Source organism: Chiloscyllium plagiosum, unplaced genomic scaffold (assembly GCF_037043375.1).
Source record: "Chiloscyllium plagiosum isolate Xiang-an unplaced genomic scaffold, Cpla_swu_hap1 HiC_scaffold_16, whole genome shotgun sequence".
NCBI classification, from domain to species: Eukaryota; Metazoa; Chordata; class Chondrichthyes; order Orectolobiformes; family Hemiscylliidae; genus Chiloscyllium; species Chiloscyllium plagiosum.
Genome location: NW_028270154.1, coordinates 32056652 through 32070594, shown reverse-complemented (window position 1 = coordinate 32070594; position 13943 = coordinate 32056652). Strand labels below are relative to the sequence as shown.

Genomic DNA, 13943 nt, shown 5'->3' with positions numbered 1-13943 from the left:
TACTGAAATCCCAAATCACAGGCATAAGAGCCACAATTCTCAAATGATCTTCCCATGCTGGTATTACGTCATGATGTATGTTTCTTCCCAATTTATACATCACTGTCCATGCAAAAAGCTTATCCCATAAAGGGCATAAATACCTGGACCAGTGGCCATAACTACAATCAATTCTGCTTCAAGGTTGACCAAACACAAGCATCAACAATTTATAAATTCGGCATATCTCGCAATGTTTCCCACATTCAAGTTCAACTAAATGCCTGACATCAAAAGAGGGTTAAGTGGCTCAATCTGGAGCATGTAACATTTCTAATAGGAGACAAAAGTAAAAAAACTCTGGATTGCTTTCTGTTGCCTGGAATAGAATTTTCTTTTTAAAAATGCAGTACCGCATGTTATAGATAGATGGTACACCTCTTTCACCTTCTCCCACCCACTGAACCAATAAACCTGAAAATAGGTCAATACAAATGAAGTAAAGAGATAAAATTTCACACGTACAGATCAGACTTGCTAATTCACTTACTAAGGCTGTAGTTTCCTCAGGCTTCTTTGTTGCTTTAGAGTCAAACAGAACATTTCTTCCTCGCCGTTCACAATCTTGGTAGACAATAAGTCTTATCTGGCTGGGATTGAACTCTGGAGCTGGCCAGCTTGAAACAAAAATAGTGACACAGTGAATAATAATTCCAAGCAAAACAAAAATGTCCATCCACAAGCTATTCATTTGGGCAATAATCCAGCCTGTGTTGAAGAGGATAACATTTCAGATCTCTTAATTTGGATTCTAGCTTTTAAGGCTGTAAATGAAGAGGAGGAAGGAATGAATGACAAGAGAAAAAAGATAGTAAATTCACAGGGTCAGGAAGAGGGAGTGGTTGGGAGAAAGTGGGGAAGGGGTTGATAGGAGTTGGGGGATAGAGAGAGATTGATTGCATGGAAATGCGTTTTACGAAACTTAAAACACTAATTCAGCACAATAACAACGATTTTCTTGTAAGAACTCGCTTTCCCAGCTATTCACCTCTTGGACATTTTTACTACTTCCTATTATTATGCTGGAGGGGCAATCTGCCGATTTCAGAGAATTGTACATGTGGCAATCTCAGGATGCTAAACAAGGGAGTGAACCCCTCAGAAATGTGAAAGGGAGGTCATATTAGAAGAGCTTCTATTTCCCAAATCTAGCTTTGAGAAATAATTTCTAAAAAAAACTAAATTATGAAAGCCCTATGACTATATTGATAAAACCATTTTTATAACATTTATCTATTAATTTTACTCATTTGTCACATTCATAGATGTTAGATTCAAACTATCATTCAAGTCTTTTGCTTTTTAAACATATTGATAATACATACAAAATGAATTCTAGATCAGGATACTCAACAGTATGCTTTTCACTTTTCTAAGCTGAAGAACATGACTGAAAGGAAGAGGCTTGTTGGTCAAATAAATCTGTCCGTCGAGTACATGCAAACAAAAATATTAGTGGGCAGAATATTGTTTCCATAAATTGCACATTCAGTTGAACTTTTCATAAAGCTGCATGTTGGCTTCAACTAACACAGCTTGCCAATAATATATACTTTAATTCAAACAAACACCTTTCCTAACAAGCTATACTTTGTAAAGACAACTGCAGCTATGAATCTGCTATTTTAGTCTTTCCTTTAAAAGATAAAGGCTTGCCTTCAGAAAATGTTTATTAAAAGCAGTGGATGTCTGAATGCACTTTACATCCAGTGATTTTCAACTGAAGAGCCACTGCTAAAATGCAAGCAACATCAAATCCAGTTTGACAAGGTCTCACAAAGCGGAGAAAGTGAGGTCTGCAGATGCTGGAGATCAAAGTTGAAACTTTATTGCTGGAACAGCACAGCAGGTCAGGCAGCATCCAGGGAACAGGAGATTCGACGTTTCGGGCACAGGCCCTTCTTCAGGAATTCCTGAAGAAGGGCCTGTGCCCGAAACGTCGAATCTCCTGTTCCCTGGATGCTGCCTGACCTGCTGTGCTGTTCCAGCAATAAAGTTTCAACAAGGTCTCACAAAGCAACATGTTAACAATCAAATCACGCTGTTATTTAAAAGAAATATTGCTCAGAACGGAGGATTTCACTCTTGCTCTTCTCGGAATAGTGCTACGGGATCTTTCATATCCACTGGGAAAGGGCAGATGCATCTCTGGAAGGGCATCGATTTCCAAGTACTGGGCTGGAGTGCAAGTTGATTTTTATACTCTAGCCCCGAAGGAGGACTTAAACTTGCAACATTCAGATTCAGAGGACAGCATGCTACCAAATGGGTGTTGGCTGAAACATCCATAACTTTTCAACAAGTTGCTTTCTCAGCACAATCACTGCCTTTCATGTGTGCATATGATCTTCATTACCATTATTTAAAACAAATACTGTTGCTTGGTTAATCACTTCAATTTCCTGCATATTTCTTTAGTAGTAAAAAGAAAGATGGATGAAATCACCTTTGTTTGACAGCATTCTTCTTCAGAAAATGAAAAGCTCATGGTCACTATGTCAGAGTTAGTTCTGGTGCACTGCTTCCTGCCTTCTGTTCATTATAGAAGCTTTTTATGCTTACGCCTTCCTAACTTTCTTTTTTCACCAAGATCAACCTCAAAAACTGAACAAAAACATTAAACTTGGTTCCATTTACATTACCTCTACTACAAAACTGTATAGCACATTCTCAAAACAGAGGACAAGTCACCATCATACTGTAACATTCCCACAGCTATAAAGGGAAAGTATTTCTTATTAAAACACCAGTTTGAGCAAATAGGAACGATCAAAGCAGGTACAACTTTGCAAACTCAACACTTTTTCACTCAAACAGATTTTGAAAAGAAAGTTATATGACATATGAACCAAACACAAATTGGGTTTTAGATATTACGTTTAAGCAACTTCAATAACTACTTAGCTATATCTAGTAACTTTAACAAGCCATTACAGAAACCTTAAGGAGAAAAATTAGACAAGGATATATTTGGTCAGGTGACCAAAGTATTTATTCAAAGAGGTTGGTTTTAAGGTGTGTCTGAAAAAGGAGGAAAGAGAGGCAGCATAGTTGAGATTGAGAATTCCAGGGCTTGGCATCTAGGTCACTGAAGGTAAGGCCACTAATTGTGGGACAATTAAAATTGGGAATCCTCAAGAGGCCAGAATTACATATATTTTGGAGGGCGATAGGACTGGAGGACATTAGCTGAGTTCAGGGAGGGATTTGAAAAAAAAGCTTAAATTTCAAAATCTGTGTATTTCTTGACCAGGAGTGAATATAGGGTTTGTAAGGACAGGAATAGAAGATGACTACATTGAGTACAAATAAGACAGTGGCTCTCAACCTGCATCACAGTCCAAATTGGAATCACGGAAACAGTGATTAGGGTTGAGAGAAACACATTGATCTCCTGTGCTGTCCATCACATTGTGCTGTCCATGCAGCAAATTCTCTCCCAAGCAGCTCAGCTATATGACTATTTTCAAAGCTGCGATTACCATCTCCTCGCAGATTTTCCATGACTTCCTACAGCTGAAGGCTTTACAGGGAAATTTGCAGGTTGCTGTCAATCTGAAGGAGGCACTTCCCATAGATCTAACCTGGTATCATTTTACTATTCCCATGCATCATTCCCAAACTCTATATTCTCTATTTTAGTCAATGCAAAAGTAAACTTCAAATAAAAGCAGGGAAGGAAGACCATTAGATCAGTGTGCCTGATCTACTTGAACCCAAATTGATAAGGACAGAAGTTGACTAGTGTACAAATGGACTTGGATACAGCCAGCTTACTGGATTGCAGTTCTACAGATTGCAGCTCGAGTTTCTTGGCTAAGTGGTGATTAATAGGAGAGCTTGCAGAGTCTGTATTAATAGCTCATCAATTGTGGGAGAAAAGTAGCACCTATTCCCTTCAAATTACTGGAATTAAAAGAATTTCAAATTAGTAAAAAGGAACTTTCTGCATACAAATTACCATTTATTTTAAAAGAACTGCTGAAACCAAGAACCTTTATGAAGCTGAATTCTCTTAGACTCAAAACACTTTCTACAGTGAAGGCTTGGGATTTTCATAGATGTATGATGATATAAAATCTTGATCAACAGCAGGCCTGTCCAACGTTTTGACATGGGGCACCATAGTTTTATTTCTCTCACTCAAGGGCCTGATGAGCGAATGAGAAAGACAGAGTTCAACCCAACATTAAAACTTTAAGTTCAAAATAAATATTGGGGTATGAAGAAAACAAATAACTCGCCAATAAATGACAAAATAATAACTTGATCATTTTTTTAAAAAGTGATGACTAAAGATGACCATTAAACAGTGCCAAGTAGCAGAGTTAATTAATTTTATTTTTCCTCAACAAGTGCAGACAGAAAGTTTGGGAGGAGCGGGGAGGGAAAGAGACAGACAGATCAGAACAGGAAAAAAAATTCTCTCTCTAAATAACCCAAAGCATGCACACAGAGCAGGTAGACAAAATTTTCTTTAGTCCTGACTCACTTTGGAACACCACACTTCTGGCCACTTTTGAAGGAATAAAAATGTGAAGGCTTATAATGTTCATATAGCTGTTGATCAAGGATTCTGGCACATGCAGACAACTCATGAGACACATGCAGCAGTCTCTCTGGTTTTAGCAGATACAGCTTACTTAGGAAACAGCATGCACTGGTCTTCCATACATCTTCAAAGAGGACAATTAAGTTTCACACTGGATTCTCAACAAGGGTGCCTCAGAAAGGCAGAGAGGAGTTGGGGCAATGCTTCTCCAATTATAAAAACTCAGCAAATAAACTCTAAGGAAAACTAGATCTCTCAGTCACAAACTCAGTCATAGATTTTCCCACAAGTCCCAAGTAATTAGATGAAACCAAGTGACTTCCAAGAAATATCTTATTAAAATAATGTTCCAGTATCCAAAGAAAACTTTAAATGATTTATTTTCTAAAAATAAAATCCAGATAATCGTAGAACTGGAAACCATTCCATGTTTACCACAGACTTTCAAACTGAAAACTAAAAATAAATGTGAAGCCTTCACACACACATTGACTCAGACCATCAGGTGCTCACATTGGAGAGTGAGTCTATTCTTTCCCCAACCAATTCAGTCAACCACCTCCCCTGCAAATAGGCTACTTCTCCCTTAATGTCTCATCGCAGTCGTATGCAAGGCCATCATTGCTCGTGTCTACACCTTAGACTGAATGCAGCTACAGGCAGTCCCTCGGTCCTGTTCTTGAGCATGTTTGTATGTTGATTTGTATGTAAGTCAGAACACAATGCATGACAATATATTGTTAAAAATCACACAACACTAGGTTATAGTCCAACAGGTTTAATTGGAAACACACTAGCTTTCGGAGCGGTGCTCCTTCATCAGGTGGTTAGCAGATACAGTTTACTTAGGAAAGTAAGCGTCGCTCCGAAAGCTAGTGATTCCAATTAAACCTGTTGGACTATAACCTGGTGTTGTGTGATATTTAACTTTGTACACCCCAGTCCAACACCAGCATCTCCAAATCATGACAATATATTGACATTTGTAAGTACTGAGGAAATGTTCACAGGGCAGAACTTTAATGTTAATAACACCCCATATATGATCTCGTCCATAAGTCAGACATTCATTAATCAGCGACCGCCTGCATTCATTTTGGAATTACTCCTAAAGTCACAATGTTGCTCGCTCATGTGATCGTGATGGGCTCAGTAGTGTAACTAGCAGTCACAACAGGAGACAGAAACTGCTTTTGATTGGCGAAGCAGTTCCTGCACAATCTTTCACTTCCACTTCCCTGTATCTTGAAGACTGGGTTCAAGAGCTGAACTGAAGTTCAGGTAGGCCTGACATTCATCTGTGGGCTGTATTTTGGACAATCCAAAGAGAAAGTACAAAAATCTAATGATATTAAACTTAAACTTAACTGAATGTCATTACACCGCTTTATCAGAGCCTTGTTTTTGTTCGCACCCGAGATTGCATTAAGTGTCAAATGTCGAAATGGAGCGATGCAGCAAAAAGTACTCAGGCAGCACTGGAGCAAGGACAAGGCAGCAGGTTTTTGGCTGACCTCAAGTTTACAGAGGTTAGAATGTGGAGGCTGGCCAGGATTGTGTGGAAGTTAAATCTAGTGGTAACAAAACAACAGGGGATCAGCCAATGAAAGGGGAAAAGGTCAAGTGACTTCACAGAGATAGAAATTGGGGAGGGGGTGGTGGTGGTCGTCATAGTTTAGCTCAGATACAAAATTGGAAGCTTGGTCTCGGGTCAAATATGATGTCTGGTCTACAAACTGTTTGGCTCTGGCTCAGTAGCAAAGTCAGTAGGTAGGGATTGGAGCTTGCGTTTAAACTAAACACGATGGCTTCAGTTCCCCAGTGTTTAAATCAGAGGAAATTTCTGCTCAGCTTGCACTGTATATCAAACAAGCACTCTAATAATTTAGCAACAACGGAAATTTTGAGAATAGTGCGTAAATGGAGTTGATGTCTTCAACATGTAGGTGAAAACTACTTAGTTAATAATGAGACACAATAGGCAAAACAGATTAAGAAATTAATTCAGAAAAATTTTTTCTTTTGTGCACAAAAGAATTGAAGGATGCTTGGCAACAAATTATTTTCTGCTCTATTGATTGCAGTTTATGCCCCATTCAGAACAAAGCTCATATTAATTTAACTTTTGAAAAAGACCTGTGAACCTGAGGGGCAAGGAAAAAGAAAATGTCAGTGGGAAAAACATCAATGAAATTAATGGTTAATTTCCAACCCCCAAATCAGATGATATGCAAACTACGATCACAGAGATTCTCCTTTAGCTTTTAAATATTAAATCAAGTTAAACATGTACATTTTCAGCAGTAGCACTTCATGTATTTACAGACTAGGTTTTAACAAGATACAATACAGGCTGAAAAATGTGTTGCTGGAAAAGCGCAGCAGGTCAGGCAGCATCCAAGGAGGAGAATCGGGCATAAGCCCTTCTTCAGGAATGAGGAGGATGTGCCAAGCAGGTTAAGATAAAAGGTAGGGAGGACGGACTTGGGGGAGGGGCGTTGGGAATGCGATAAGTGGAAGGGGGTTAAGGTGAGGCTGATAGGCCGGAGAGAGGGTGGGGGCGGAGAGGTCAGGAAGAAGATTGCAGGTCAAGAAGGCGGTGCTGAGTCCGAGGGTTGGGACTGAGATAAGATGGGGGGGTGGGGGGGAGAAGAGAATGAGGAAGCGGGAGAAATCTGCATTCATCCCTTGTGGTTGGAGGGTTCCTAGGCGGAAGATGAGGCGCTCTTCCTCCAGGCGTCTTGTTGCCATGATCTGCGATGGAGGAGGTCCTTGGCAGAGTGGGAGGGGGAGTTAAAGTGTTCAGCCACAGGGTGGTTGGGTTGATTGATGTGGGTGTCCCAGAGGTGTTCTCTGAAACGTTCCGCAAGTAGGCGGCCTGTCTCCCCAATGTAGAGGAGGCCACATCGGGTGCAGTGGATGCAGTAAATGATGTGTGTGGAGGTGCAGGTGAATTTGTGACAGATATGGAAGGATCCCTTGGGGCCTTAGAAGGAAGTGAGGGGGGAGGTGTGGGCGCAAGTTTTGCATTTCTTGCAGTTGCAGGGGAAGGTGCCGGGAGTGGAGGTTGGGTTGGTGGGGGGTGTGGACCTGACGAGGGAGTCGCGGAGGGAGTGGTCTTTCCGGAACGCTGATAGGGGAGGAGAGGGAAATATATCCTTGGTAGTGGGGTCTGTTTGGAGGTGGCAGAAATGATGAAGGATGATACGATGTATCTGGAGGTTGGTGGTGTGGTAGGTGAGGACTAGTGGCGATTGGAGGGGCGAGGTTCAAGGGTGGAGGAACGGGAAGTGGAGGAGATGCGGTGGAGAGCATCGTCAACCACGTCTGAGGGGAAATTGCAGTCTTTGAAGAAGGAGGCCGTCTGGGTTGTTCGATATTGGAATTGGTCCTCCTGGGAGCAGATGTGGCGGAGGCGAAGGAATTGGGAATATGGGATGGCGATCTACAGGGGGCAGGGTGGGAGGTGGTGTAATCTAGGTAGCTGTGGGAGTCAGGATGCATTAATATCCTAATGTACTTAGTTAACTCTATGCTTCCCAATGCACTTGCTGGAAATGGTTTGGGGATGATTGGGGTGTGGTTGTTAAACGATTTTTGGCTTTGGCTTGGTGGTGTCAGCAAATATCTTGGTCCAAGTTATTCTTTCTTTTAATGATTAGGTTTAAAATGAGAGGGGAATGATTCAAATGGGACCTACAGGGCAAAATTTTTACCCAGACGGTGGTGCGTGTATGGAATGAGTGCCAGAGGAAATGGTAATGGTTGGTACAATTACAACATTTAAAAGACATCTAGAAGGGTTTTTAATAGGAAGGGTTTAGACGGATATGGGCCAAATGTTGACAAATGGGACGAGATTGCGTTGGGATATCTGGTCGGCATGGACGAGTTGGACCAAAGGGTCTGTTTCCATGCTGTATATCTCTATGACTATCTATCCAATATATGTAAAGGAGGGATTTCCCTTGTTTCAGGGAATGAAATATGCTCAGATTGGCATACATGACTCAAAAGTACTTCTGTTCCCTTAATATTTGGGAATAATGCAGTCGGTCCTAGTACAAGAATGCAACTTGTTCTAAATAGTACAGCTATGGGTTTTGACATACATATCCAGCAATTGTGGTGTTGGATCGAAAAGGGATGTGCAGGAGAAATGTGCGTAGGTTTGTGGTCCTCCCACAAATCAGCAGGTCCTAATCAGAAATAAAACTACAACAGTATACCTATTTAGCCAAGGCACCACCAATTTTCCTCCACAGGGGTGGAATTAATGAAGTATGGTACTTTTTGTGTAAGTTTTTGAATTGGCCTTCCTGCATTCTGCTGCACATAGCTCTGCCTCTACTTTCTCTCCTGCCCCTCTTCAGCAAGATCATTGCTTAGATTTTATTCCCACACTTGCTTAATATATTCAAGAGTTATCTTTGAAGTGGAAAGCATGACGCAAAGAGTAAAAAAGATTCAATAGAAGAATATTCTGTGCAGAGAAAGATGATTCTGAAACGGAATTTAGAGTATTTCTAGGTTCTTTATGTGGTACAGAATTTGGTTTTCGGGTGGTTTGGTATACAGTAGAACTATGCTAGATTGTACAGGCAGACATACTTGATCTAATCCTTAACAATCTGCCTCATGCTGATGCATCAGTCCATGTTTGTTTGCTGATCACTCTTACTGATGCTGTCCTTTTGGAGACAAAATACCGTCCTCACGTTGAGAGTACTTTCCATCATGATGTATGGCACTATCACCACGCTAAATGGAACAGGCTTCAAACAGATCGGGCAAGACAGGGCAGGACATTCATGAGGTGCTTTGGGCCACCAAAAGTAGCAGAATTGTACTCCAGCACAATATATATCCTCAAGACCCTGCATAGTCACAAGTCCTCTGCCGCAATCTGCCTTCATCAGCCTATTGGACATCCCATCTCACTCAATGACGGAGCAGATCACCCTTCATGCCGCCCTAAAAAGGCGCAGTGATTGGCTGACACAAATCACCATGACCCTGCAGTTTATTGACATGATTCCGTCTGTGACTGGATACTAAAACTACCAGGTGAAAGCTAAGTAGTGATGATATCAGCTAGATGTCCTGTAGCACTCCCTCAGTAGCCACTCTCACTTAATTAGTGATGTAGTCATTTCTTCTGATAGTCAGTTTGCCCTTCCTGGCTCCTGGGATAGAACTCTGAATTTGAGATTTGACAACAGGGTTGACTACCGAACAATTTATGGGTCACGGCAAGGACGTACTGAGTGTTGCCTTTTCAATCATTACCATCAAGCCAGTGGATCAACCCTGGTTCAATGGATACTGCTGGAGGGCATCCCAGAAGCAGCACCAGGCATACCTAAAAATGAGGCGTCAACCTGGTGAAGCTACCAAACAGGACTACTTTCATGCCAAACAGTATCAGCAACAAGTGATGTACCCCACACAAAGCAATCCCACAACCAACGGAACAGATCTGAGCTTTGCAGTCCTGCCACATCCATTCGTGAATAGTGGTGAACAATTAAACAATTTAGTGGAGGAAAAGCCTCCACAAATATCCCCATCCTTAAATGATTGAAGAGCCCAGCACATCAATACAAAGTGTAAGGCTGAAGCATTTGCAGCAATCTTAAGTCTGAAGTGTCAAGTGGATGATCCATGTTGGCCTCCTCCAGTGGTCCCCAGCATTACAGATACCAGACTTCAGCCAATTTGATTCACTCCACGTGATATCAAGAAATGGTTGAAGACACTGCATTGTCAAAGACTATGGACCCTGACAACATTTTGGCAATCGAACTGAAAATATGTGCTACAGAAGTTGATGCTCCACTAGCCAAGCTCTTCCATACAGTTACAACATTGGCATCTACCCGAGAATGTGGAAAATTATCCAAGTGTGTTCTGTAAATAAAGTGCAGGATAATTCCAACCCAGCCAATTACCACCTCATTAGTTTACTCTCCATCGTCGGTAAAATGATGGAAAATGTCAGCAACTGTGCTATTAAGCAGTACTTGCTCAGCAATCACCTGCTCAGTTTGGGTTCCGCCAGGGTGATTCAGCTCCCAAGCTCGCTACAGCTTTGGCCCAAACATGGACAAAAGAGCTGAATTCCAGAGGTGAGGTGAGAGTGACAGCCCTTGACATCAAGGCTGCATTTGACTGAGCGTGTAATCAAGGAGCCCTAGCAAAACTGAAATCAATGAGAATCCAGGGGCAAACGCGCCGTTTCTTGGAGTCATACCTAACACATTGGAGGATGGCTGTGTTTGTCGGAGGTCAATAATCTCAACTCCAGGACATCTCTGCAGGAGTTCCACAGGGCGGTGACCTCAGCCCAATCATCTTCAGCTGCTTTATCAATGACCTACCCTCCATCAAGTCACAAGTGCAGATGTTCACCAATGATTGCACAACGTTCAGCACCATTCGCAATTCCTCAGGCTGACAAGTGGTAGGTAACATTCATACCATTCATATAAATACTAGGCTACGACCATCACCAATAAATACAATTTAACCACCACCCCTTGATATGCGTTGGTGTTACCATCACCGAATTCCTCATTATCAAAATCATTGACCAGAAACTCAACTGGACTCATCACATAAAAACATAGTGGCTACAAGAGCAGATCAGAGGCTAGAAATACTGTGGTGAGTAACTCATCTCCTGACTCTCCAAAACCTGTCCAATCATCAACAAGGCACAAGTCAGGAGTGTGTTGGATCACTTCCCATTTGCCTGGATGAATGCAGTTCCAACAACTTTGAAGAAGCTTGACACCATCCAGGACAAAGCTGCCCACTTGATTGGCACGGCATCCACAAGCATCCAGTCCCTCCACCATTAACGCTTAGTTCACTTTGTTGTGATTATCTGCAAGATGCACTGCAGCAATTCACAACGATCCTCAGAAAGCACCTTTCAAACTCACCACCACCTCCATCTAGAAGAACAAGCGCAGCAGCTAAATGTGAACACCACCACATCCAAGTCCTTCCAGAAGCCACTCACCATCTTGACTTGGACATATGCCACCATTCTTTCAGTGCTGCTGGGTAGAAATCCTGGAATTCCCTCCAGGCAGCCACATCTGCCCCAAAGGACACTACTCACCTCCACACGGAAGCCTCGATTGTCGACGTCACTTCCACCACCAGTGACGTCACCCACCGTGAATCAAACTGAAAGGCCAGCTGCATTGCTCATGACGTCATTTCTGCCCCTGTGGGCACAGCTATAAGCCCTATTTCTACCCCCTTTCTGAACACCACTTCCGTTGGTGATGTCACTCCTGACCCTATAATCACGCCCACTCAAGTAACTGTCTCTGCCCCCACCTCCAGCTCCATTCCAGGTCCTCGCTCCCAGTCCTGTCATGTGTTCACCAGACCTCCCCCTTACTGAGGATGAACGTTTAGTCCTCAATAAAGGCCTCACCTTTATCAATCTACGCTCCCAGATTAAAGGGTTCAACACACACTGTGACCTTGAACGTTTCTTCCATCACCTCCCGGCCCACTTTTTCAAACAAGACATGCGCCCACTCACTGAGGACCCCTTCGTCCGCCTCCAACACACCCCATCCGCCTGGACATCCTGTGCCAGCCTGTTACCTGCGCTGGACCTCTTCATCTCAAACTGTCTCCATGACATCAACCACTTCAACCTGTCCAACCCCTCACCCACTCCAGCCTCCTGTCCCCAATGCATAGCCCTCCACCCCAACCCCAACCTCATCAAACTCAAAGACAAGGCGGGGGGAAATGGGATTGTAGTGTGGCTCACTGGCCTCTACACCACTGAAGCCAGGCACCAACTTTCAGACACCTCCGCCTATTGCCCCCTTGATCACGACCCCACTTCCCATCACCAAACCGTCATTTCCCAGACCATCCATAACCTCATCACCTCTGGGAATCTCTCATCCACAGCCCAACCTAATTGTCCATGAACCCGGAACTGCATTCCTACCGAAGATTCAGAAACCTAACTGCCCCAGTCGACCAATTGTCTCAGCCTGTGCCCGTCCCACCGAACTCATCTCTTCCTACTTAGACACTGTCCTGTCCCCCTTAGTCCAGGAATTCCCCACCTATGTTCGTGACATGACGCATGCCCTTCACCTCCTCCAAGATTTATTTCCCCGGCACCCAACGCCCCATCTTCACCATGGACATCCAATCCCTGTACACATCAATCTGCCATGACAAAGGTCTCCAAGCCCTTAATTTCTTACTCTCACATTGTCCCAACCAGTACCCTTCCACCGACACCCTCAACAACTTCTCCTTTCAATCCTCCCACTTCATCCAAACCAAAGGGGTAGCCATGGGCACCCAAATGAGACCCAGCTATGCCTGCCTGTTTGTCAGATATGTGGAACAGTCCATCTTCCACAGTTACACCAGCAACACTCCCCCAACCTGTTCCTCCGCTACATTGCTAACTGTATCGGCACCACCTCATGCTCCCAACACCTTTGCCAACACCTTCCATCCCGATCTCAAATTCACCTGGACCATCTCGGACATCTCCCTCCCCTTCTTGGAGCTCTCCATCACCATCTCCGGCGGCCGATTAACCACGGATATTTACTCCAAGCCCACCAACTCCCACAGCTATCTAGATTACACCTCCTCCCACCATACCTCCCGTAAAAACACCATCCCTTATTCCCAATTCCTCCGCCTCTGCCACATCTGTTCCCAGGATGACGAATTCCACCCCAAAGTCCTAGATGACCTCCTTCTTTCATGATCGCAACTTCCCTTCCCACGTGGTTGATGATGCCCTCCAGTACATCTCCTCCACCACCCTTGAACCCCACCCCTCCCAAGACAAGGATAGAAACCCCTGGTCCTCACCTTCCACCCCATCAAATACCGCATACATTGCATCATCCTCTGCCACTTCCAAATGGACCCCAGAGATATATTTACCTCCCTACCCCTATCAGCGTTCTGGAGAGACCATTCCCTACGTGACTCCCTCATCAGGTCCACAACCCCCACCAGCCCACATTCCACTCCTGACATCTTTCTCTGCCACCGCAGGAAGTGCAAATCCTGCGCCCACACTACTCTCCTAAACTCCATCCAAGGCTCCAAAGAATCCTTCCAGATCCATCAGAAATTTACTGTACCTCTATCAATGTCATTTATTGTATCCGTTGCACCCAGTGTGGTCTCCTCTACATCAGGAAAAGGGGATGCCTTCCCACGGACGATTTCAGAAAACATCTCTGGCACACCTGCAGCCACCAACCCCTCCGCCCCGTGGCTGAACACTTCAACTCCCCCTCCCACTCCGTCATGGACATGCAGGTCCTGGGCCTTC

General features: G+C 43.6%; 1 protein-coding gene across 3 annotated transcripts in view; it reads right to left on the bottom strand.

Moving 5' to 3' along the window:
* Positions 1-13943, bottom strand: part of fnip1 (folliculin interacting protein 1) — a 110502-nt gene that overhangs the window by 61199 nt on the left and 35360 nt on the right. For all 3 annotated transcript variants that reach the window (XM_043703420.2, XM_043703421.2, XM_043703423.2), the window contains exon 2: positions 530-656. In XM_043703420.2, the coding sequence (XP_043559355.1) occupies positions 530-656 (127 nt within the window). The remainder of the gene's footprint in view (positions 1-529; positions 657-13943) is intronic.